This window comes from Eretmochelys imbricata, chromosome 3 (genome assembly GCF_965152235.1).
Source record: "Eretmochelys imbricata isolate rEreImb1 chromosome 3, rEreImb1.hap1, whole genome shotgun sequence".
Taxonomy (NCBI): Eukaryota; Metazoa; Chordata; order Testudines; family Cheloniidae; genus Eretmochelys; species Eretmochelys imbricata.
This window is the reverse complement of record NC_135574.1, coordinates 103,092,652-103,115,424: the sequence shown is the minus strand read 5'-3', so window position 1 is coordinate 103,115,424 and position 22,773 is coordinate 103,092,652. Positions and strand designations below refer to the sequence as shown.

General features: G+C 38.8%; 1 protein-coding gene across 3 annotated transcripts in view; it reads left to right on the top strand.

Annotated features, from left to right (window-relative positions):
• The window catches only part of HBS1L (HBS1 like translational GTPase), a 114,504-nt gene that overhangs the window by 6,252 nt on the left and 85,479 nt on the right, over positions 1–22,773 (top strand). The window contains exons 2-5 of one of the 3 annotated variants that reach the window (XM_077813069.1): positions 236–301; positions 2,217–2,354; positions 13,850–14,044; positions 15,527–17,209. In XM_077813069.1, the coding sequence (XP_077669195.1) occupies positions 236–301; positions 2,217–2,354; positions 13,850–14,044; positions 15,527–17,037 (1,910 nt within the window). In that variant the 3' untranslated portion in view covers positions 17,038–17,209. Of the gene's footprint in view, positions 1–235; positions 302–2,216; positions 2,355–13,849; positions 14,045–15,526; positions 17,210–22,773 lie in introns of those variants that run through there. The other 2 variants (XM_077813067.1, XM_077813070.1) reach the window with 2 other exon arrangements.

Sequence of the window (22,773 nt, the reverse complement as noted above, 5' to 3'; positions counted from 1 at the left end):
TGTCCTATACATAGCCTATTGAATATTAACAATACATGTATTACTGTTCTTACTTATAGCTGATTAAAAGACACTTTTTATTGATGAACCTTAGAAATACTGAAGTGGAATAATTATGTAACTGGGGAGAGGGTTTTTAAAAATATTTAAGAAATTGCTTTTAAACACTCCGTACTTGTTAAATATTTAAAAATAAATTATATGCAGATTAATTCTTACTGTTTCTGCCCCTTAGATTTTGAAGATGATGATCTTTATGGCCAATCAGTAGAGGATGATTGTTGTATTTCCCCTTCAACAGGTTAGTTCAATGTTTGTCTATGCAAGTCTCATTTGGAGAAATTTGAACAAATATAGATGATAAAAAATTATACAGAATATTGGGACTTTCTGATGGGTAAAAGAACTGAGAAGTCAACGAAGGCAAGGCTGGCTGAGTAGTGCTATATTTGGAATGTGATTGGAGCAGCAGTTGCAAAAACGTACATTTATTTCCAGAACAAAGCTATTTGGACCAGATTTTTAAAAGTAGTTAGGTGCATTACTGCTATTGAAATCAGTTGGAATTAGGGTCCTAGGCACTTGACACACATCTTCTTGTTTAGGCAACTAAATATCTTTAAAAATATAGTCATTTGTCAGTCTGATTACTCTTTATTCTATAGTAAGCAGTTGCAGACATAGGTATGTATTTACAATATTTTTGGTCATGTTCCCCTATTTAAAATTAAATTGCTTCGTGTTCATTTTTAAACTTTGCTGATGGGTTTTTTTGTCCTTTTTGTAAGGAGTGAGGAGGTCCTCTCACCTTGTAAACAAACAAACAAACAAATGAAAAGACACTCTAGATGTATTCTCTTTTTAAACAAGTGGGTTGCATAGTTGTGCTGAGGCTTGTGTGCACCTGATTCCCTACAAAATCTTTCAACAGTAAGGTTTTATTTAAAAAGTGCCTAATGCTGGTTACATCTAGAAAGATAGCTTTGCAAGATAGCAGCAACTAAGATGATTGAATATAAACTATTGGGTGATGTGCATTTAAGAAACATTTGCTAAGACTATAACTTCTTAAAAGATGAGATTATCAAATTTGTATTTGTTCACAATAAAAGTTGGCGTTTTGCGAATATTACATTATGGTGTATGGGACCACTTGGTCAAATAATGAATAGCTGTTTTCTTTGACCATGTCTGTATGGTGTGTGTTTTTGCTACTCGTGATCATTTGTAGAAATTATTATTATTTATTATTACAGCAAAGTTTGAGGAGTCACTGAACTCTTGTTTTTGCATGGAAGCTAGAACATTTGTGTGTGGACAAGGCTTGCTTTTCTCATTTAAAAAGCTTTAGCCATCCAGGGACAAAGTAGAAACAAAACCAAATGTTTCAAGAAATCTGCTCACACACCATAAATAAAATATAGCAAATAGTTGTAGTGAATGTTCACAGACGACTCCTAGTCTGAAATTTCTTTACATAAACTTTGAAAATTATGAATAATGACTAGGGCCAGGATTCAGCAAAGCATTTAAGCATATGATTTAGGTGCTTCGCTTATTAGGGGTGGGATTTATGCATGTGTTTAAATTTTAAACATATGCTAAAGTACTTTGAATCATGGCCTGTTTTTGTAAAAATTAAAGCTCAAGAACAGAAAAATGGGCTGAATTAATTGAATAAACTTTGTTATGAATAGATAGAAACTAGTAAAAGCTACTTTAACCCTACACCACACTGGACTTTAAAACAAACTAATTATGGCTAATGTGCTTTTTTTAAAGCTGAAATAGTGCAAAGGTTTTTGAGATTTGGGGTCATAAAGTTATAAGTTGAGTCCTAAGTAAAAATACTTGAGAACTCTTGGTCTAAATTTTTTTTTTGCCTTTGAAAGTCTTCATAAACTTGATATTTTTGTTACAGAATACTGAACTGGGTAGAATTGTGCGTTATATTAAAAGGTACATGGATATTGACTTCTCCATAGGGTCTCTCCTCTTTTGGTGGAAGGGGGCCATCCGCAGTATTTAAGTATGGACTTTCCTTTGCCCAGTGCAGTCCTCGAGGCTAATAATTACAAAATGAGATTCTTTTTTCCAGATTAATTAATGCAGGCTACCATCAGTATGTATTTTCTTTAGCTAGCTTTTGTATTCAAACAATGGGATACTTGTTTGAAGGGAAACTATTCTTAATGTTCTGCTCCTGGTTGTTGTAGCTGCTCAGTTTATTTACTCAAGACGTGACAAACCCTCAGCATTTGCTGAGCGATTAGAAGAAGAGTATGGCTATGAAGATGTGCAGGAACCTGCCAAGAATATTACATCCAATCATCAGCTAACTGGAGTTGATCAAGGTAATTGTTAAGAACAGTTAATCAGTTCAGTCATGTTTTCATTCTTCTGTGATTTAAAGCCCTTTGTTGAAATCCTCTTATATTGAATTATCTTTTATTGCTAACCGACTTTTATTACTAACTGACTTTATCAAACTGCCCACCATTTTGGGGCCAAATAGTAGAACACCCATAAATTCTAAGGAATGGTCATATCTAATAATACATTCAAAAATAATCTCTAGAAGGCTTCAATTTCTAGCTTTTGAATCTTATGTCTTTCTACGCTAGATTAAAGAGTCCTTTAGTGTACCCAGTATTTTGTCCTTGTGAAGGTACTTTATATATTATAATCAAGTCACCGCTACTTCTTTTTTGTGGACACCAGAACTGGGTACAATATTCCAGTATTGGTTTCACAAATGTCATACAGAGGTAAAATTGCCTCCCCACTCTTTCTTACAACTTCCCTGTTTATCCAAGGATTGCATTTGTCCTTCTAGCCACAGCTTTGCACTGGAAACTCCTGTTGAATTGCTTGGCCACTATGACTCTTAAATCCTTTTGAGAGTTATAGCTTTCTAGAATACAGACACCCCACCCATTCTTTAGATATGGCCTGAATTCCTTGTTTCCTGACCGTATAACTTTCATTTTGCTGTATTAAAATGCATTTTGTTTGAATGGCTCCAGTTTACTAAGAGATACAGATCTCTCTCTGTGACTGCCTTGTCCTGGTCATTATTTACTACTCTGCCAATCTTTGTGGTCACAGGCAAGTTTTGTCAGTAGTGTTTTTATATTTACTTCCAGGTCACTGATGAAAATGTGGACTAAAGTCTCGTACCGATTCCTCTGGACCCCCTTTAGAAATATTCCCATTCAATGATAATTCCCTGTTGTAAACTTTGTGAGATCTGTCAGCCAGTTTTTAATCCATTTTGTGTGTGCTTTACTGATATTATATAGTGCTAATTTTTTAATTGGAAGGTTGTGTGGTATGAAGTTAAATGTCATACAAAAGTGTAAGTATATTACATCTGTCTTCAGAGTTACCTTTATCAACCAAACTTGTAATTTCATCAAAGAATGAAATCAGATTTTTTGACCTTTTTTCTTTTATGCCATGTTTACTGGCATTAGCTATATTTCTATCCTTTAATTCGTTATTAATTGAATCTTGTATCAGCTTTTCATTACTTTGCCTGGGATTTATGTCAGTCTAATAGGGCCATTGTCCAGGTTATCTCACTTGCCCTTTTTTTTGAATAATGGCACTACATTAGTACTCTTCAAGTCTTTTGGAATTTATTTGGTATTACAAGATACATTAAAAATTAACATCGGCAGGCCAGAGGTCTTCCGAGCCAACTCTTTTGGACTTTTGGGTGCAAGTTATCTGGGCCTCCTGATTTAAATATGTTTATCCTTGGTAAATGAGGTTTCGTGTCCTCCTTGATTACTAAGGGACTGGAAGGTACTTCATCATCCTCATGTGTTATGAATTCATTATCCTGTTTTCTTTTCAAATGCAGACCAGAAAGATTAATTGAACGCCCTGCTTTGTCTGCATCCTGATTAAGAATTTTGCCATCTCCATCAAGTAATGGACTTATTCCATTATTAGGATTACTTACGTTGCTTACATACTTAAAATAAAACAAAACAAAAAATAAAACCTCCACCTTTTTATTGTCCGTAGTTCTGCCAACCATATATTTTTCCCTGTTGCCTTCAGCTTCCCTTATCAATTTTCAGCACTTTTAACTTCTAATTTTTATCGATTGCTATCTATTTTTCATGTGTTATAAATTGCTTTTTCATTTCCAATTACTGCCTGCACTTGGGCACTAAACCAGGATAGGTTTTAGCCACAGTTGTCCTCTCTTTTGATAGTAGAATTGTAACTTTTTGGTCATCTAATAAACTCTTCTTAAAGAACTCACAATTTTCATTGACATTTTTCTTTCTGAATTTTCCTCCCAACCAATTTTGTTCATAATTGTTCTCAGCATTGGGAACTTAGCACTTTTGAAGTACCAAGTATATATCTTACTGGTTGGAACCATCCTCTTTTTGCCCGTAATATAATCAGGTCATGATAAGTGATCACTAGTCAACCACAAACTCTGAGTCCAGTGATTAATTCAGCTTTATTCACCATAATGAGGTCCAAAATAGTTCTTATATGGGTGCAATACTTTTTGTGTTAGACAACCATCTTAAATAAGTGAGAAATTTTAATGATATTTTATTACTATCTGCATGAGACTTCCAGCATATATTTCCCAAATTGGATTTCCTATAAGAGTTTTTCTTTCCACACGTTTCAGAGGAGGAGTTAAAGGAGTAATTCATCCTGTTCTCTGGTTTGATTTGGTGATCTGTGAAAGACCCCCACCATTGTTAAATTAGCCACATTGATTATACTACATGTATCATTGTTAGTTTTCTTGTTAAATATGTAGTTTGTTAAATGTATACCATAAAATAGTCAGCATGTAGAACCTTTCCAAGTTAACTTTACTCTGAATACTGTATCATCATTTATGAAAGCCTCTGTACATTTCCATTTAAGGGGAACAATGCGCTGGTTGCACAAACCCTGTGGAAAACTGACTCTGACGTAGCATGAGTGATGCCATTTGGCACTTGTATAAGAGACTGTATGACTGAGCACGGTTGATTGTCACTTGATCACATTTATAATGTGCAAGCTGAATAAAGGCCAGACCAGTAATATATGTATTTGGTGCTTTAATAGGGCAAATTTCACAAAGCTGAAAACAATTTTGAGGCAAGTCAGCTAGCTGGAAGAATTTAATCAGAAAAATGTGAATGAGAACTGGGAATCATTTAAGAACACTTTACTAGATGCCCCAAAAGCCACAATAGAGGAAGAAGGTTGTACTGGTTTAAAAACTGACCTTGTTTAGAGGGGAAGTGAAGGGAGCTATACATTTTTTAAAGATTATTTTTATATATATATATATATATATATATATATATATATATAAAAAGAGGAAGTTGATAATAATGAATATAAATTGGAAGTTAGAAATTGTAGAATAATGATAAGGGAAGCTAAGGGACACATGGAGAAATTTTTGGTCAGCAGAATTAAGGACATTAAGAGGTTTTTTTTAAAAAAAGGTTAGGAACAAAAAGACTCCTCACGATGGTATTGATCCATTATTAGATGGTAATGGTAGAATTATCAATAATAATGCAGTAAAGGCATTCAATAAATATTTCTGTTCTGTATGCGGGGAGGGGGAGATATAGTCTCACATATGGCGATAACATTCTTTCCATTCCACTAGTATCTCAGGAGGATGTTAAACAAAAGCTAAATTTAGACATGTTTAAATCGGAAAGGCCAGATAACTTCTACCCAAGAGTTCCAAAAGAGCTGGCTGAGAAGTTCACTGGACCGTTAAGGTTGCTTTTCAGTAAGTTTTGGAACAGTAGGGAAGTTCCAGAAGACTGGAAGTCGTCTAATGTTGTCCCAATATTTAAAAACGGTAAATGGGATGACCTGGGTAATTTATAGGCCTGGCAGCCTGACACCAGTCCTAGGCAAGATAATGGAGTGACTGATATGGGACTTGATTAATAAAGAATTAAACGAGGGTAATGTAATTAATGCAGTCAGCATGGGTTTATGGAAAATAGATCCTGTCAAACTAACTTGATACCTTTTTTGGATGAGATAAGTTTGGTTGATAAAGGTAACAGTGTTAGTGTAATATATTTAGACTTCTGTAAGGTGATTGACTTGGTATCACACAACATTTTGATTTAAAAAAATCAGAACGATATAAAATTAATGTTTGTTGTTTGCCATGTTGTTGTAGCCATATTGGTCCCAGGATATGAAATCTACAGCGTGGATGAGGTGATTTCTCTTGTTGGGCCAATTGTCCGAATTAGACCCGAAGAAGAGCTCTGTGGAGCTCAAAAGCTTGCCTCTTTAATGAACAGAAGTTGGTCCAATAAAAGATATTACCTCACCCACCTTGTGTCTCTTACAAAATTAAAGTCTTGTACTTTAAATGGTTTAAAAACTGGCAAACTGTTAGGTCTCAAAATGTAATTGTCATCAAGCATGTGTGTGTCCAGCATCAGTTCTTGGTCCTGAGCTAATTAACATTTATATCCATGACCTGGTAGAAAACCTGTCAGCATCACTGATAAGATTTGCAGATGACACACAAATTGGGGGAGTGGTAAGTGATGAAGAGGACATGTCAATGGTTAAGAGTGATCTGGATCGCTTGGATAACTGGGTGCAGGAAAACAAAATGTTTTAATATGGCTAAATGTAAATGTATACAAATAGGAACAAGAATGTAGGTCATATTACAGAATGGGGGACTCTATCCTGGGAAGTAGTGATTACGAAAAAGATTTGGAAGTCATAGTGCATAGTCAGCTGAACATGAGCTCCCATGTGGGGATGCTGTGCCAAAAGAACTTATGTGATTCTTGGATGCATAAAGGGGAACCTCGAGTAGGAGTAAACAGGTTTTATCTCCCCTATATTTGGCACTAGAGTGGCTGCATCTGGAACACTGTGTCCTGTTTTGATGTCCACAATTCAGGAAGGAGGTGGTAAATTGGAGAAGGCTCAAAGAAGAGCCATGAGAATGATTAAAGGATTGGAGAACCTGCCTTATAGTGATAGACTCAAATAACTCAATTATTTAGCTTAACAAAGAGAAGGTTAAGGGATGACTTGATTAGTCTGTAAGTATTTACATGGGGAGCAAATATTTAATAATGGGCTCTTCAGTCTAGTAGGATCGGTATAATGATGTAAGGCTGGAAGTTGAAGCTAAATAAATTCAGACTGGAAATAAGGCTTATCAGTGAGCCTAATTAACCACTGGAACAGTTTACCAACTGTTGTGGTGGATTCTCCATCACTGACAATTTTTAAATACATGCTCTAGGAATTATTTTGGGGAGGTTTTGTGAGCTGTGTTATACTGGAGTTCAGGCTAGATGATCACAATGATCCCTTTGGTCTTGTAATCTTTGACAGCATCAGTTTCTTTACTGTTGTGGTGGAGAGTATACAGAAACCCTTGCTGTGTCCATGCCCGCACCTTCAGACCCTTACTTAGCACGTCTTCTCAGCTTTATATACATGGGTGTGGGTGTGTTTATAGTTAGTAGTGGATTTTTGGTAGTTTTGAGAGAGTTTCTGCTTTTTTTGTGTAACTTGCACGACTTTACATAAAAATATAAGCATGGCTATACTTGATTAGACCAGTGGTCCATCTGTTCCAGGATCATGTCTTCCAACAGTGGCTGGTGCCAGAAACTTCAGAGAGAGTGAACAGAACAGGGTATTTATTGTGTTGTCCAGTCCCTGCTTCCAGCAGTCATAATTTTAAGGACTTTGAGTGTAGGGGTTGAGTTGCTGATCATCTTGGCTAATAGCCATTGATGGATCCATGAACTTTTCTGATTCTTTCTTTTTTGAACCCAGTTATACTTTTGTCCTTTACAGTATCCCCTGGCAGTGAATTCCACAGGTTGACTGTGCATTGTCTGAAGAAGTCCTTCTTTATGTTACTTTGCTGCCTATTGATTTCATTGTGTATCCCCTCATCCCTGTGTTATGTGAAGGGGTAAATAGCACTTCCTTACTCACTTACTCCACACATGATTTTATAGACCTCTATCATACTCCCCCCTCAGTTGTCTCTTTGAAACCTCAGTGGTCCTACACCTGGTCTCCCAAAGGGTTTGTGATATCCCTCAATTTTGGGGGAAAATCTGATGTGCATGCATGGTGTCTCATCTGCCTGAGAGGGCCCGCTCTGTAGTAACGTTGGTTTGCAAGGCTCTCTAAACTCAAGCTTGTTTGGACAGACAACTCTGACTCTATGGGTATGTCTACACTATGAAATCAGGTCGAATTTATAGAAGTCAGTTTTTTAGAAATCGGTTTTATATATTCGAGTGTGTGTGTCCCCACAGAAAATGCTCTAAGTGCATTAAGTGCATTAACTCGGCGGAGTGCTTCCACAGTACCGAGGCTAGCGTCGACTTCCGGAGTGTTGCACTGTGGGTGGCTATCCCACAGTTCCCGCAGTCTCCACTCCCCATTGGAATTCTGGGTTGAGATCCCAATGCCTGATGGGGCTAAAACATTGTCGCGGGTGGTTCTGGGTACATATCGTCAGGCCCCCGTTCCCTCCCTCCCTCCGTGAAAGCAAGGGCAGACAATCGTTTCGCGCGTTTTTTCCTGAGTTACCTGTGCAGACGCCATACCACAGCAAGCATGGAGCCTGCTCAGGTAACCATCACCCTATGTCTCCCGGGTGCTGGCAGACATGGTACTGCATTGCTACACAGTAGCAGCAACCCATTGCCTTGTGGCAGCTGACGGTGCAATACGACTGGTAGCCGTCCTCGTCATGTCCGAGGTGCTCCTGGCCATGTTGGCCAGGAACGCCTGGGCAGACATGGGCGCAGGGACTAAATTTGGAGTGACTCGACCAGGTCATTCTCTTTAGTCCTGCAGTCAGTCCTACTGAACCGTCTTATGGTGAGCAGGCAGGTGATACGGAATGCTAGCAGTCCTATTGCATCATCTTCTGCCGGGCAGCCATGAGATGTGGATGGCATGCAGTCCTTCTGCACCGTTTGTTGCCAGCCAAAGATGTAAAAGATAGATGGAGTGGATCAAAACAAGAAATAGACCAGATTTGTTTTGTACTCATTTCCTTCCCCCCCCCCCCCTTCCCCGTCTAGGGGACTCATTCCTCTAGGTCACACTGCAGTCACTCACAGAGAAGGTGCAGCAAGGTAAATCTAGCCATGTATCAATCAGAGGCCAGACTAACCTCCTTGTTCCAATAAGAACAATAACTTAGGTGCACGATTTCTTATTGGAACCCTCCGTGAAGTCCTGCCTGAAATACTCCTTGATGTAAAGCCACCCCCTTTGTTGATTTTAGCTCCCTGAAGCCAACCCTGTAAGCCATGTCGTCAGTCGCCCCTCCCTCCGTCAGAGCAACGGCAGACAATCGTTCCGCGCCTTTTTTCTGTGCGGACGCCATACCAAGGCAAGCATGGAGGCTGCTCAGCTCACTTTGGCAATTAGGAGCACATTAAACACCACACGCATTATCCAGCAGTATATGCAGCACTAGAACCTGGCAGAGCGATACCGGGCGAGGAGGCGACGTCAGCGCGGTCACATGAGTGATCAGGACATGGACACAGATTTCTCTGAAAGCATGGGCCCTGCCAATGCATGCATCATGGTGCTAATGGGACAGGCTCATGCTGTGGAACGCCGATTCTGGGCTCGGGAAACAAGCAGAGAGTGGTGGGACCGCATAGTGTTGCAGGTCTGGGACGATTCCCAGTGGCTGCGCAACTTTCGCATGCGTAAGGGCACTTTCATGGAACTTTGTGATTTGCTTTCCCCTGCCCTGAAGCGCATGAATACCAAGATGAGAGCAGCCCTCACAGTTGAGAAGCGAGTGGCGATAGCCCTGTGGAAGCTTGCAACGCCAGACAGCTACCGGTCAGTTGGGAATCAATTTGGAGTGGGCAAATCTACTGTTGGGACTGCTGTGATGCAAGTAGTCCACGCAATCAAAGATCTGCTGATATCAAGGGTAGTGACCCTGGGAAATGTGCAGGTCATAGTGGATGACTTTACTGCAATGGGATTCCCTAACTGTTGTGGGGCCATAGACGGAACCCATATCCCTATCGTGGCACCGGAGCACCAAGCCGGCGAGTACAAAAACCGCAAGGGGTACTTTCAAATAGTGCTGCAAGCTCTGGTGGATCACAAGGGACGTTTCACCAACATCAGCGTGGGATGGCCAGGAAACGTACAGGATGCTCGTATCTTCAGGAACTCTGGTCTGTTTCAAAAGCTGCAGGAAGGGACTTTATTCCCAGACCAGAAAATAACTGTTGGGGATGTTGAAATGCCTATATGTATCCTTGGGGACCCAGCCTACCCCTTAATGCCATGGCTCATGAAGCCGTATGCAGGCAGCCTGGACAGTAGTCAGGAGCTGAGCAAGTGCAGAATAGTGGTAGAATGTGCGTTTGGATGTTTAAAGGCGCGCTGGCGCAGTTTACTGACTTGCTTAGACCTCAGCGAAACCAATATTCCCACTGTTATTACTGCTTGCTGTGTGCTCCACAATATCTGTGAGAGTAAGGGGGAGACGTTTATGGCAGGGTGGGAGGTTGAGGCAAATCGCCTGGCTGCTGGTTACACGCAGCCAGACACCAGGGCGGTTAGAAGAGCACAGGAGGGCGCGGTACGCATCAGAGAAGCTTTGAAAACCAGTTTCATGACTGGCCTGGCTATGGTGTGAAAGTTCTGTTTGTTTCTCGTTCATGAAACCCGCCGCCCCTTGGTTCACTCTACTTCCCTGCAAGCTAACCACCCGCCCCTCCTCCCTTCAGTCCCCGCTTGCAGAGGCAATAAAGTCATTGTTGCTTCACATTCATGCATTTTTTATTTATTCATCACACAAATAGGGGGATGACTACCAAGGTAGCCCAGGAGGGGTGGTGAAGGAGGGAAGGAAAATGCCACACAGCACTTTAAAATTTATTGAATGCCAGCCTTCTTTTTTTTGGGCAATCCTCTGTGGTAGAGTGGCTGGTTGGCCGGTGACCCCCCCCCACCGCGTTCTTGGGCGTCTGGATGTGGAGGCTATGGAACTTGGGGAGGAGGGTGGTTGGTTACACAGGGGCTGTAGTGGCAGTCTGTGCTCCAGCTGCCTTTGCTGCAGCTCAACCATACACTGGAGCATACTGGTTTGGTCCTTCAGCAGCCTCAGCATTGAATCCTGCCTCCTCTCATCACGCTGCCACCACATTTGAGCTTCAGCCCTCTCTTCATCCCGCCACTTACTCTCTTCATCCCGCCACTTACTCTCTTCAGCCCGCCACCTCTCCTCCCGGTCATTTTGTGCTTTCTTGCACTCTGACATTATTTGCCTCCACGCATTCGTCTGTGCTTTGTCAGTGTGGGAGGACAGCATGAGCTCAGGGAACATTTCATCACGAGTACGTTTTTTTTTTCTTTCTAATCTTCACTAGCCTCTGGGAAGGAGAAGATCCTGTGATCATTGAAACACATGCAGCTGGTGGAGAAAAAAAAGGGACAGCGGTATTTAAAAAGACACATTTTATAAAACAGTGGTTACACTCTTTCAGGGTAAACCTTGCTGTTAACATTACATACATAGCACATGTGCTTTCGTTACAAGGTCGCATTTTGCCTCCCCCTACCGCGTGGCTACCCCCTCAACCCTCCCCCCTCCCCGTGGCTAACAGCAGGGAACATTTCTGTTCAGCCACAGGTAAACAGCCCAGCAGGAACGGGCTCCTCTGAGTGTCCCCTGAAGAAAAGCACCTTATTTCAACCAGGTGACCATGAATCATATCTCACTCTCCTGAGGGTAACACAGAGGGATAAAGAACGGATGATGTTTGAACGCCAGCAAACATACACTGCAATGCTTTGTTGTACAATGATTCTCGAGTACGTGTTACTGGCCTGGAGTGGTAAAGTGTCCTACCTTGAAGTACGCAATAAGGCTCCCCTCCCCAGAAACGTTTTGCAAAGGCTTTGGGAGTACATCCAGGAGAGCCGCGAATGCCAGGGCAAAGTAATCCTTTCACATGCTTGCTTTTAAACCATGTATAATATTTTAAAAGGTACACTCACCGGAGGTCCCTTCTCTGCCTGCCGGGTCCAGGAAGCAGCCTTATGTGGGTTCGGGGGGTACTGTCTCCAGGTCCAGGGTGAGAAACAGTTCCTGGCTGTCTGGAAAACTGGTTTCTCCGCTTGCTTGCTGTGAGCTATCTACAACCTCATCATCATCATCTTCTTCGTCCCCAAAACCTGCTTCCGTGTTGCCTCCATCTCCATTAAAGGAGTCAAACAACATGGCTGGGATAGTGGTGGCTGAACTCCCTAAAATGGCATGCAGCTCATCATAGAAGCGGCATGTTTGGGGCTCTGACCCGGAGCGGCCGTTCGCCTCTCTGGTTTTCTGGTAGGCTTGCCTCAGCTCCTTAAGTTTCATGCGGCACTGCTTCGGATCCCTGTTATGGCCTCTGTCCTTCATGCCCTGGGAGATTTTGACAAAGGTTTTGGCATTTCGAAAACTGGAACGGAGTTCTGATAGCATGGATTCCTCTCCCCATGCAGCGATCAGATCCCGTACCTCCCGTTCAGTCCATGCTGGAGCTCTTTTGCGATTCTGGGACTCCATGATGGTCACCTCTGCTGATGAGCTCTGCATGGTCACCTGCAGCTTGCCACGGTGGCCAAACAGGAAATGAGATTCAAAAGTTCGCAGTTCTTTTCCTGTCTACCTGGCCAGTGCATCTGAGTTGAGAGTGCTGTCCAGAGCGGTCACAATGGAGCACTCTGGGGTAGCTCCCAGAGGCCAATACCGTCGAATTGTGTCCACAGTACCCCAAATTCGAGCCAGCAAGGCCGATTTAAGCGCTAATCCACTTGTCAGGGGTGGAGTAAGGAAATCGATTTTAAGAGCCCTTTAAGTCGAAATAAAGGGCTTCATTGTGTGGACGGGTGCAGGTTTACATCGATTTAACGCTGCTAAATTCGACCTAAAGTCCTAGTGTAGACCAGGGCTTATACTCCGTTTTAAACCGACATTTCTTTTGTATATTCTTTCATTCCATCACTGGAGATTTTTAAGAGCACGTGAGACAAACACCTGTCAGGGATGGTCTAGATAATACTTAGTCCTGCCATGAGTGCAGCGGAGTGGACTAGATGACCTCTCAAGGTCCTTTCTAGTGCTATGATTTTGGTTTATTGTTTTTAGGATTGTCCATCACTTTATTCTGCAGTCTCCCTTTAATTTCCCTTTACTTTCTGTAATGTATGCAATATTAATGGAGAAGTCTGTCTTCAAAGAATATGGATTTTAAGACCCAGAAATCTCTCTCAGTTCTAGGAAAGGTAAGATTTCAGGTAGCTTTAATGCTAAAGTGTTAATCTAAAGATGAGACCATTTATTTTTATTCAGCTGCTAAGTTCCAAGGCCTGAAAAGATGCTGTTCACCGTAAAAGTTAAATACACTATCTGTAAACACTTAAAATGTCCTGTTAAATGGATATCACATGATTTATCAAATTACTTGGAATAGTTTTAAGATGAATGATTGCATTTCTTCTTTGGCATGAATACTGTTCATGCTGGTAACACCTCATAATTAAGTGTTCAGCCCTTTAAAGACAATTTAAAAATCATTAGATGTATTTCTTATAGTAATGTTTTGGTGAAATAATTGGAAAAACCTCTTCAGTGCTGGGGGTGAGAGAGCCTGCCAGAGGAAGAAATCAGGTTGCAATGATTTTATAATTACTATTCCTGCCCCACCCCAAATATATTTATTGCAAGTATGGTTTTAGTAATTTATTGTGCTATTTTATGAAAACACACGTTTTATAATTTTATAACTACTGATGTCTTTTGTAGCTCGTCTTTATTCGTGCCTTGACCAGATGAGAGAAGTGCTGGGGGAAGCTGTACCAGAGCAGGTGATGGTGGAAGCAGTGTTGAATTGTAAATTTGATGTACAGAAGGCTTTGGATCTTGTGCTTGCACAAGACAGTAAGCAAAATGTGAAGACCAAGAATGAAGAAGCTGTGACTACAGGAAAGACAACAAAAGGTATGCTTTTATTTAATTATGTTTTGGTTTAGATCAGTGGTTCCCAAAATTTAACAACCTGTGAACCCCTTTCACTAAAATGGCGTCTGACGAACGCCCTCCTAAAAATGAATATTTCCAGGGATTTTCTCCTTTACCTGAGTATAAATTATTAAAGCAGTGATCTTGGAAATATAAAATGTATTCTTATGACATGCTTATTACACACACTTTATTATTATTTATAATTACAGTATTTTTATTACATTATGAAAACAGCAACACTCTTCCAAGATCTCACTTTCATAGCTTGTATCACTTTGAATAAGCCTGTTATTAGACAAGGCTCCTATGTTTCATCAAGGAGTATCAGATGTGGAACAGCATGAAGGTATTTAAGAAGCCAACTCAAAGAGTTCGTCCTACACAAGCATTCAGGTCTTGAACAGTCCAGGCAAACAACGCTTGTTACAACAAAGCTTAAACTTGTTCTTCATAATAATTTAAAAAACAATACTAGCTGCCTATATAATTTTAAAAACAGCAAAAAATATCCACCTCCCTTTCCATTTCTTATAAGAAGTCTTGAAGTTTCAATCTCCTCTGTGTGATAGATATGCTTACTTGATCTGCTTAGCTCTTGGAAGTCCAGGGGCTCTGGCTGCTGACCCTGTGCTTCCTGGAGTCCGTAGGGACAGCTCTGTCCACCATTAGGGAATTTTTTCCTGAGAACCTCCTCTAACATTTCACGAACACCAGTTTGGGAACCACTGGTTTAGATTAAAGTTCACTGGCTGTGCATAGGATACTCGTGAGTTTAGAACTGGAAGATACTTGCACTATTGTATCAAAATGACTCATTGGAAAACAAAACAAAGTTCTCAATCTTCTATTTCTAAATACATTTCACAGTTTTAGGAAATATACAGAACATCTCTTTAAAGGAAGCAATAGTTTTTACTAAACTTAAAATCAAGTTTTAGTTTTAGGCTTGGTCCTCTCTGCTAAATTCAGAATGTAAGCAATCACACTTCCCAATGAAATTCTATTTTCTAATAAATACCTTAGTTATGTTACTACTTAAATAAAAAGTTAGCAGTTGGATAACTTATTTTAAAATTTTTTTGAGACAGCAAATTTTAAGACATTTTAAATGTTTGCTTGCGATATAGCAAGACTGTTTTTGTAGAGCTAGTACAATAGCTTGGTTGTGTAGATTCAGACCTCTTAAGGGTTGATATTAATTTACTAACTTAGTGTTTCTTTTAGTGGATAATTGGATAATTGTTGTTTTGCTAAATGATTGAATAAATGCCCTTCAGAACTCTGTTGTATTTGATTATAGAGACTATGATGCAATGCAATTTTTCAAATAACATTTAGTAATTAAAATGCCTTTCATGTTTCTTCTTAACTTCGCTGTTGCTGTCTCCTTAAAAAAAAAATGGAATTTTCGTTGTGACCGTGCATCTATCTGAAAATTATTGGCTATTGTAAGGTAAGGAGATTTACTTTATTCAGAAACTTTTACTTATTTGGAGAACTTGTCTTACTTAATAGAAAACACTTCAGCAAACACCAGCATGTCTGAGCTCAGTAGCCTAACAGTCAAAACTAAATCACCTTGTTACTTTTCAACTTTAAGTGACAAAACACTCTTCAAAGCTAAACATTCTAATATATCCTCAATTGAAAAGAAAATATCTGAATCTTCTCATAAATCTTCAGGAGTTCTACATTCTTCTCTCAGTAATAATATGTGTGAAGAATCATGTTATGAATCTGTCAGTAAACGTGTAGCAGTACAATTACCAGACAATACCAGCACAGTGAGTTTGATTTCCAGCAATGAAGGCAAAATTTGCTTTAGTGTAGGTGCTGAATTATTGGAAGCTAGTCCATCTGAAAATCCTTCCTGGAAGCAGTTGGAGTGCAAGGAATCACAAGACTTGAAATCTTTGATGATGCAGAATATAACTTACGATTATTTAAGTCTCCAAGACAGGGGACTACTTGGGGTCCAGAATTCTTCAGATCATAATAGTAAAGGAAGTATGGATAGTAGTCCTGGCTTAATGAGTGCTGTACGGAAACTGGCACTTGATAATGATATAAACTCTACTCAGAATAGAAAGACTGAGCTTTTTGAAAATTTTCCTTCATTTCTACAAAGTACCAGGCAAGACATCTCATCTTCAGAAATGGATAATTTGCCATTTTCAAAATCTGGAGGTCCATCACTGGCTGACCTACTTCAAGAGCACCAGAAAAGTAATTCAAGGCACTGTTCTTTGTCTGATCTTTATAATCAATCATCTACGAGTTTTACAGATTTGAAATTGGGATCCTCACCATTGTCACAACTAGCTAGTCAACATCAAACTGCAACTGGGATGTCAGAATTAACAGGATCTCTGTCTTCTCTGGCATTGTCTAAGGCTTCTCCAGTAAGAGAACTTGAGAATTTGTCACTTTCAGATTTAATTGCAGAAACCATTGAAGTAGATAAGCCTCAAGAAGCAAAAGACTGTTCGAGGTTCAGTATCACTGAAACGTGGCCTTCTGCAGGAGTAAATACAAACATTGACCTAAGTGTCCTTATAAAAAATCCAGACGTATCTGCAGAATCAGTAGTATGCCAGTCAAATACCATAATCCCAGAAACTAAAGTTTTAAGTTCAAAGCAAGGAAAAAATATTATTTTAGTGAAAGGAAATAAAAAAAGCAAAAAAAGGCATATTTCTAAGAGCCAGGATCTCTCTCTCTCGTGGATGAAGGCTCTCTGTGCCAGACCTTCAGCTTTTGCTTTAACTTTGTGTCTCCGTTATCCTCCAAAAGGATGTAAACGGCGCACAATTGATATCCATAAGACTTTCCTATACAGTAGGCAAGTACAAGAAATAAAAAATAAGGAAATTGGTCCTTTAATATCAATAACACCATTTGACTTTAAATCAGCATCTCCTGATGACATTGTAAAAGCTGGACAAAAAAGAGCCTTTACAAGAGAATAGTGTAAAGTAGGGGAAAGAAATAGTATTTATCCTTCAGAGCCTTTTTAAATGATTTTATAAATTTTGTATAGGGTGACTTTATAACTCAGAATTCACATTCTATATTTTTTAATTATACATTTGATAATTCTCAACAAATAGTTGGTGATAAAATTTGTGAATTTTTAAACTACTGCACTGAGTCTGTATTTTTATTTTTTGCATACTTTTAATCAACAAAGATACAACATGTTAATTTTCAAAGTCTTAATCTTTAATACGTAGGAATTGCATATATATAGAGTACTACTATACAAAAGTACATTTCTAAGTAAGAAAAAATAGACTTAATTTGAAAAAATCCTAGATTTGCCATTCAATTTTACTGTTTGGTTATATTGCAGAACGAAACTTAAAATAGATATTGCTCTGGATTAATTTGATTAGATGTACTTAAATTTAAAGATTAAGGTTTCTGATACGTTCCATAATTACTGTCTTGTGGCATGGTTTAATTCCCAACTGTTGCTTATTTCATTCTCAATTTCATTATTCTTTATATACTTTTTTTGGTCATAGTGATGTCACTAATCTTAGAAAATTGTGTTATTTTCTCAGAAGCACCAGTCATTTAAAAGAAATAACTCCAGAAAAATCTGTCATTGACCACTATGCTTGAAAAACCATTTGCTAGCTTTTCGGTGGGACCAGACTTTCTTATGACAGCAAAGTACTATAACTTGGGTGTTTTGAACAGATACAAAAATTGTAACTTTAAGTGCTAAAACTGGACATTTAAGGACATTTGAAAACAATTGTGGTGTTGTATATATTTCATCAAAATTTTTCTACTTGGAATCCATCACTTATTTTAAGTCTGTTTGAAGTGTGTAGGAAGAACTCCCCTTTTTTTTCCCCTTTGGTATTAGTCATTGCCTAGTGAAATGGACATGTTTCAGGACAAGCTATAGGTGCTATTTCTCCTTTTAGGAAAAAGTTACTTTTAGTAATGGAAATGTGTAATTTTACCTTCTCTTTTATTGTTGGAGCCAGTGCTCGTTATTTTGAGCCTTAATATGTGAGGCCAAAGTCAGGTCTTGAACTTCATTTCTTATCCAATAGTCATTGGACTCTGATGCTGTCTGTAGGTAGTCGCACCTTTACACAGGTATTTGTGTTTGTCAGATATTAGTAGCTTTTCACTTGGATTCAGGGACTACCAGTTAGTATGTTCAACAGTCAATCTGCAATATATCCTATAAAGGTACTATTACTACTAGAAAAATAAGCTTGTTCATAGTTTACCATAACTTTATTCAAATAGAAACAGGAAACTTATGAAATAATGGGTTAAATCTTAATGGTGGAGCTTTAATAAGGTGATTTATAAAAAATAAAACTTAATATTTAGAATTGTTCCTAGCTTTAAGAAGCTGTGTCAGTTTAGTCATAAAAATGTATTTGAAAGCACTGGAATGCAGGTTTCATTTGCTGTACATTACTTTGTTTAGCTGGTAGATATTTGTAAATTGTCACTATTTTCTTTAAACATTTTCTTTAAACATAGGAGTATCAGATTTTTTTTCTGATCTTCTAACCTCTCTAGAATAGAGTTCATGGTTCTAGTGCCTTTTAATAAAGATGGTAGCACTTCAGTGTTTATATTCTAACTGTTCAGCTTGCTTTTTGTTTTTGTTTGTTTAGTCACTCATATCCAGAAGTCTTTAGGAGCCTTAAATAGGTTAAAACATAATTACTGTAAACATAGCTTATTTAGGTAACTCAAAGAACAGAAGTAAAACCAAACGTCATCCTATTTTGCTCACAAATTGTATATATTTTTCCCGTCATAAACTAACATGGAAACAGTTTCTTGAGCCTTGTCCAGAAGGATGTCACATTCTCTCAAATTATGAGAAGAACTTTCCGCTGTCTCACACCTTAAACAGAGAAAGCCCTTAATGACTTTTGTTGCTATCACAGGGCAATCCCTCAAGTATGCTAGTTCTTTTATCATTTAAGATTTTCATAGTAGGTGCTCCAGTTTTACTTGCTGAACAATAAGCAAGCAAGGTAGATCATGGTGAGGCTGTTCACTGGCTCAAAATACTGACTAAATAGCTCAAAAATGTTTTAAAAAAATCTTCATTCAAGTTAGCTGTTTTCTGAAGTCTCTCTAAATATGAACAGCCCTTTACTTGATACCCAGAATCTATTTTTCCCATTAAGATTTTAGGTCTTATCTGAAGAATTTGTGCAACAAACAGATCTCCAAATTTATTTTAAATGGGATAGTGTTCTGACAGTGATGAAAAAATTGTTTAACATTTTAATAATTTTTTTTTTAATGGCCCAGTCTTTTTTAGTTTACTTTAGGTGATTTGGTCTTTTCTTGTTCCTGCCACTTCCTGATGGCTTGAATTGGCTTTTCTAATGGAGATGTTACTAATCTCTGGTGGAAGAAGTGCTGTTATATTTAGTGGAATAAATTGTTTCTTTGCTTCTGTCTTGTCTTCGTCCTGTTCTGTCTAGTCTTATTGTATTGTCTCTGTTCTCTCATTTCCTTTTTGCTACTCTTCTCCCAAACCCTTCTTTAACATTAGATGCTGCTAGCAGTTTGAGCCAAATTCTGCAGAAATCATACCTGCACAGAACTCCTGTTGATTCAATCACAACTTATGTGCAAGTCTCTGATGAAAGAATTCAGCACTTAGAACCCAGTCCTGCAATGATATCTGTGCAGATGAACCCATGGGCCTACACAGAGCTCCATTGACTTCAGTCGGACTCCAACCACATGTTGCTGTCCACCCACACAGATGTCATTGCAGATTGGGGCCTCAGTGTCTAACTTTACATGTAAGTACTAGGTGACTAACCCTTAATATTTCGCACATCTGTTGCATTAGTACTGTTGGTGATCCTGAGGATGCAATGCATAATGCTGTTCAGGAGGATAAAAATCATGCAGCGTGTGGTGGGGATTTTCTGACTAGACTGTAATCCTGCAGCCTGAAACGACCCTTGAATAAATTTGCACGGAGGCTAAAATTTTCAAAAGCACCAAAGTGACATCCTACATCACTTAGGAGCCCAACTCCCATTGAATACAATGAGATTTAGGCTCCTATGCCACTTAAGCACTTTTGAAAATTTTACCCAGTTTTGATTTATAACTAAATGGTAGCATGTTACTGTATTTTTAAAATTGAAACGGGTGTATAAATCAGTTACTCAATAAGAACTATGTTTATGTGGTTCACCACAGAATATTCTTAATTTTCTTCAACTACTGCATGATATTATGGCACCTGGAATTTTCATATAGCATTTGGTTGGTTGGTTGGTTCCAAAAGTATTTCTACCTAATGAACATTAAAATCTGTTAGTGAAATCCCTCTTTGTTTATGTTTTATATAAAATAGTCAGGGAGGTGGTTTGTTATAAATATTTCCTTAATAGTTTGCAGCCAGTCTTTAACTTTGCATTTGTGTATATGGGTCTCTTGTACTAATTGCTTATATATTGATATTCAGATTTTGAAATCGTAAAGTATTTGTGTCTATGCACACACAATGTAGACGTGAAAGAAAGCATTAAGCTACATGGAATATACTGCTTACAGTGTTCAGACTGTTGTAAAGTATAAATCTTTTGTACATTAAAGTGTTTTTATATGTAATTTTTTAAAATTAAGTGGGTCATTTAGTATTTTTTTAATGAAATTTCTTTGTGAATACTGTTTTTCATTTATGTACAAAAAAATAAAACACTCTGTAAAGACTGATTAAATAACACATGATTTCTTGCTAGTAATTTGTCTTGTACAAATTTTGTCGCTGTTAGCAGTGCACTAGCCATTTCTTTTGGGGAGGTAGGCCCCAGTGTATGACTAGATTTGCACAGATGTACTCCTGTTCCCATACAAGTTTCCGGAAATGACTCAGGCTCTATGCAGACAAATATATCCACACATATGGAATCCAGGTGCAGTATAGGGGTCATAGTTGGCCTTTTTTAGAAATGTAATTGAGAACCTTCAAGCTGTTAGATTATGGATAAAATTTTTAAGCTTCTCTAAGTTCTAAGCAAAAAGTAAAAGGGAACAGATATTAATGAAATAACCATCTAGCTCTAAAGAAAAAGTTCTGTGCCTGACATTCATTCTCAGGGATTGTTTATACTTACAGCTAAATTGGCACTGCTGCGATGGATGCAGCAGTGTCCATTTAGTGGGTCTTGTGAAGACCCGCTAAGTTGATGGGAAAGTCAACTCTCCCGTCGACGTCTGTACTTCAGGTCTCCAAGAAGCGTAAGGTAAGTCAGTCGGAGAGTGCTCTCCTGTCAACACAGCGCAGTGCAGACATGTTGTAAGTCAACCTTAGGTATGTGAACTTCAGTTAAGTAATTTATGTAACTGAAGTAGCATATCGTAGGTCAACTTTCAGCTTTAGTTAGACCAGCTTCAGACTGTACATTACAGTGGGGGCTATCAGTGCTGCTGCATTTAAGGTTGTACAGGTGTTCAGGCATTTATAACTGTCTGACACTTTTATCTTTCAGACTTAAATTTTCCAGGTTATTGTGTCTGCCTCTGGGTGTACTTGTTTTGGAAAAATTGAGCAACAACAACAACAAAAAAAAAAACTGAGTACAAGGCGAGTGGAAAATTAAACTTTCTCCATCAATTAAAAATAAACTTCTTTTAACAGCTTGTCTATGTAGTTCAGGAAGGCTATACTGCATATATGTGCAGACCAGTTATAGTCCTTGCCTCAGTCTCTATGCATCTTGCAGGTGAAAGCTGCACAGCTCCTAAGTAGTCCAGGTCTCCTGTGGCATGCCCTTCTGCAGACCTGGACTATTAGGAATCTGATACAGAGGATTCCAGTGATATCTAGGCAAATGAGTAGTTGCATGACATGGAATTTATTTTTCTGTTTGATAAAACTTAGGAATTTCATCCAAATAATTATGTTAAGAGAAATTAAGGTTGCATGGTGAAACATCCAAAAAAATCAGGAAATGATAGATAAGGCTGCACATGCATTCTTTTCCCCCTCTCCTCTCATCTAGAGCCTCATGATTTCTGTTTAGGTGTGGAATCTCTGCCACTCTGCCCTTCTGTCCTCCAGGCCGTTTTCAGAGAGCAAAGGGTATCATTGCTTTTGGGTTCTCTTCTCTCCTGAATAGTTGTGATGCAGGGCTTTTGCTGTGCTAATTTTCCTAAGTAGGAATAGAGTGTCATTGATTTGATTGTCAGTTTTGCTGTTGTCCACCAGACTCAGTAAACAGCAGTGAAAATGATCAGGGTCTTCATTTTCACTATGTTGCTGCTCATAGCTCTTCAACAAGCAACAGCACAGACACTAGAGTGGTTTCCAGGCATAACAAGAAAAGGCTGCATGGATTAATTTACAGGAGGTTAACTTCTTTTAAATGAAAGCTTAACTTTTACAGAAATAAAATGGTTAAACGTCTCTCGTCACATAGGAAGATTTAATTTGTAATTGACAAGTGACTTTTGAATGCTGTCCCATAGTTAGGGCCCTACCAAATTAAGAGTCTGTTTTGGTCAATTTCATGGCCATAGGATTTTAAAAATAGTAAATGTCATGATTTCAGCTATTTAAATCTGAAATTTCACAGTGTTGTAATTGTAGGGGTCCTGACCCAAAAAGGAGTTGTGTGTGTGGGGGGAGGTAATCGCAAGGTTTTTGTAGAGGGGGGTTGCGGTACTGCTACCCTTACTTCTGC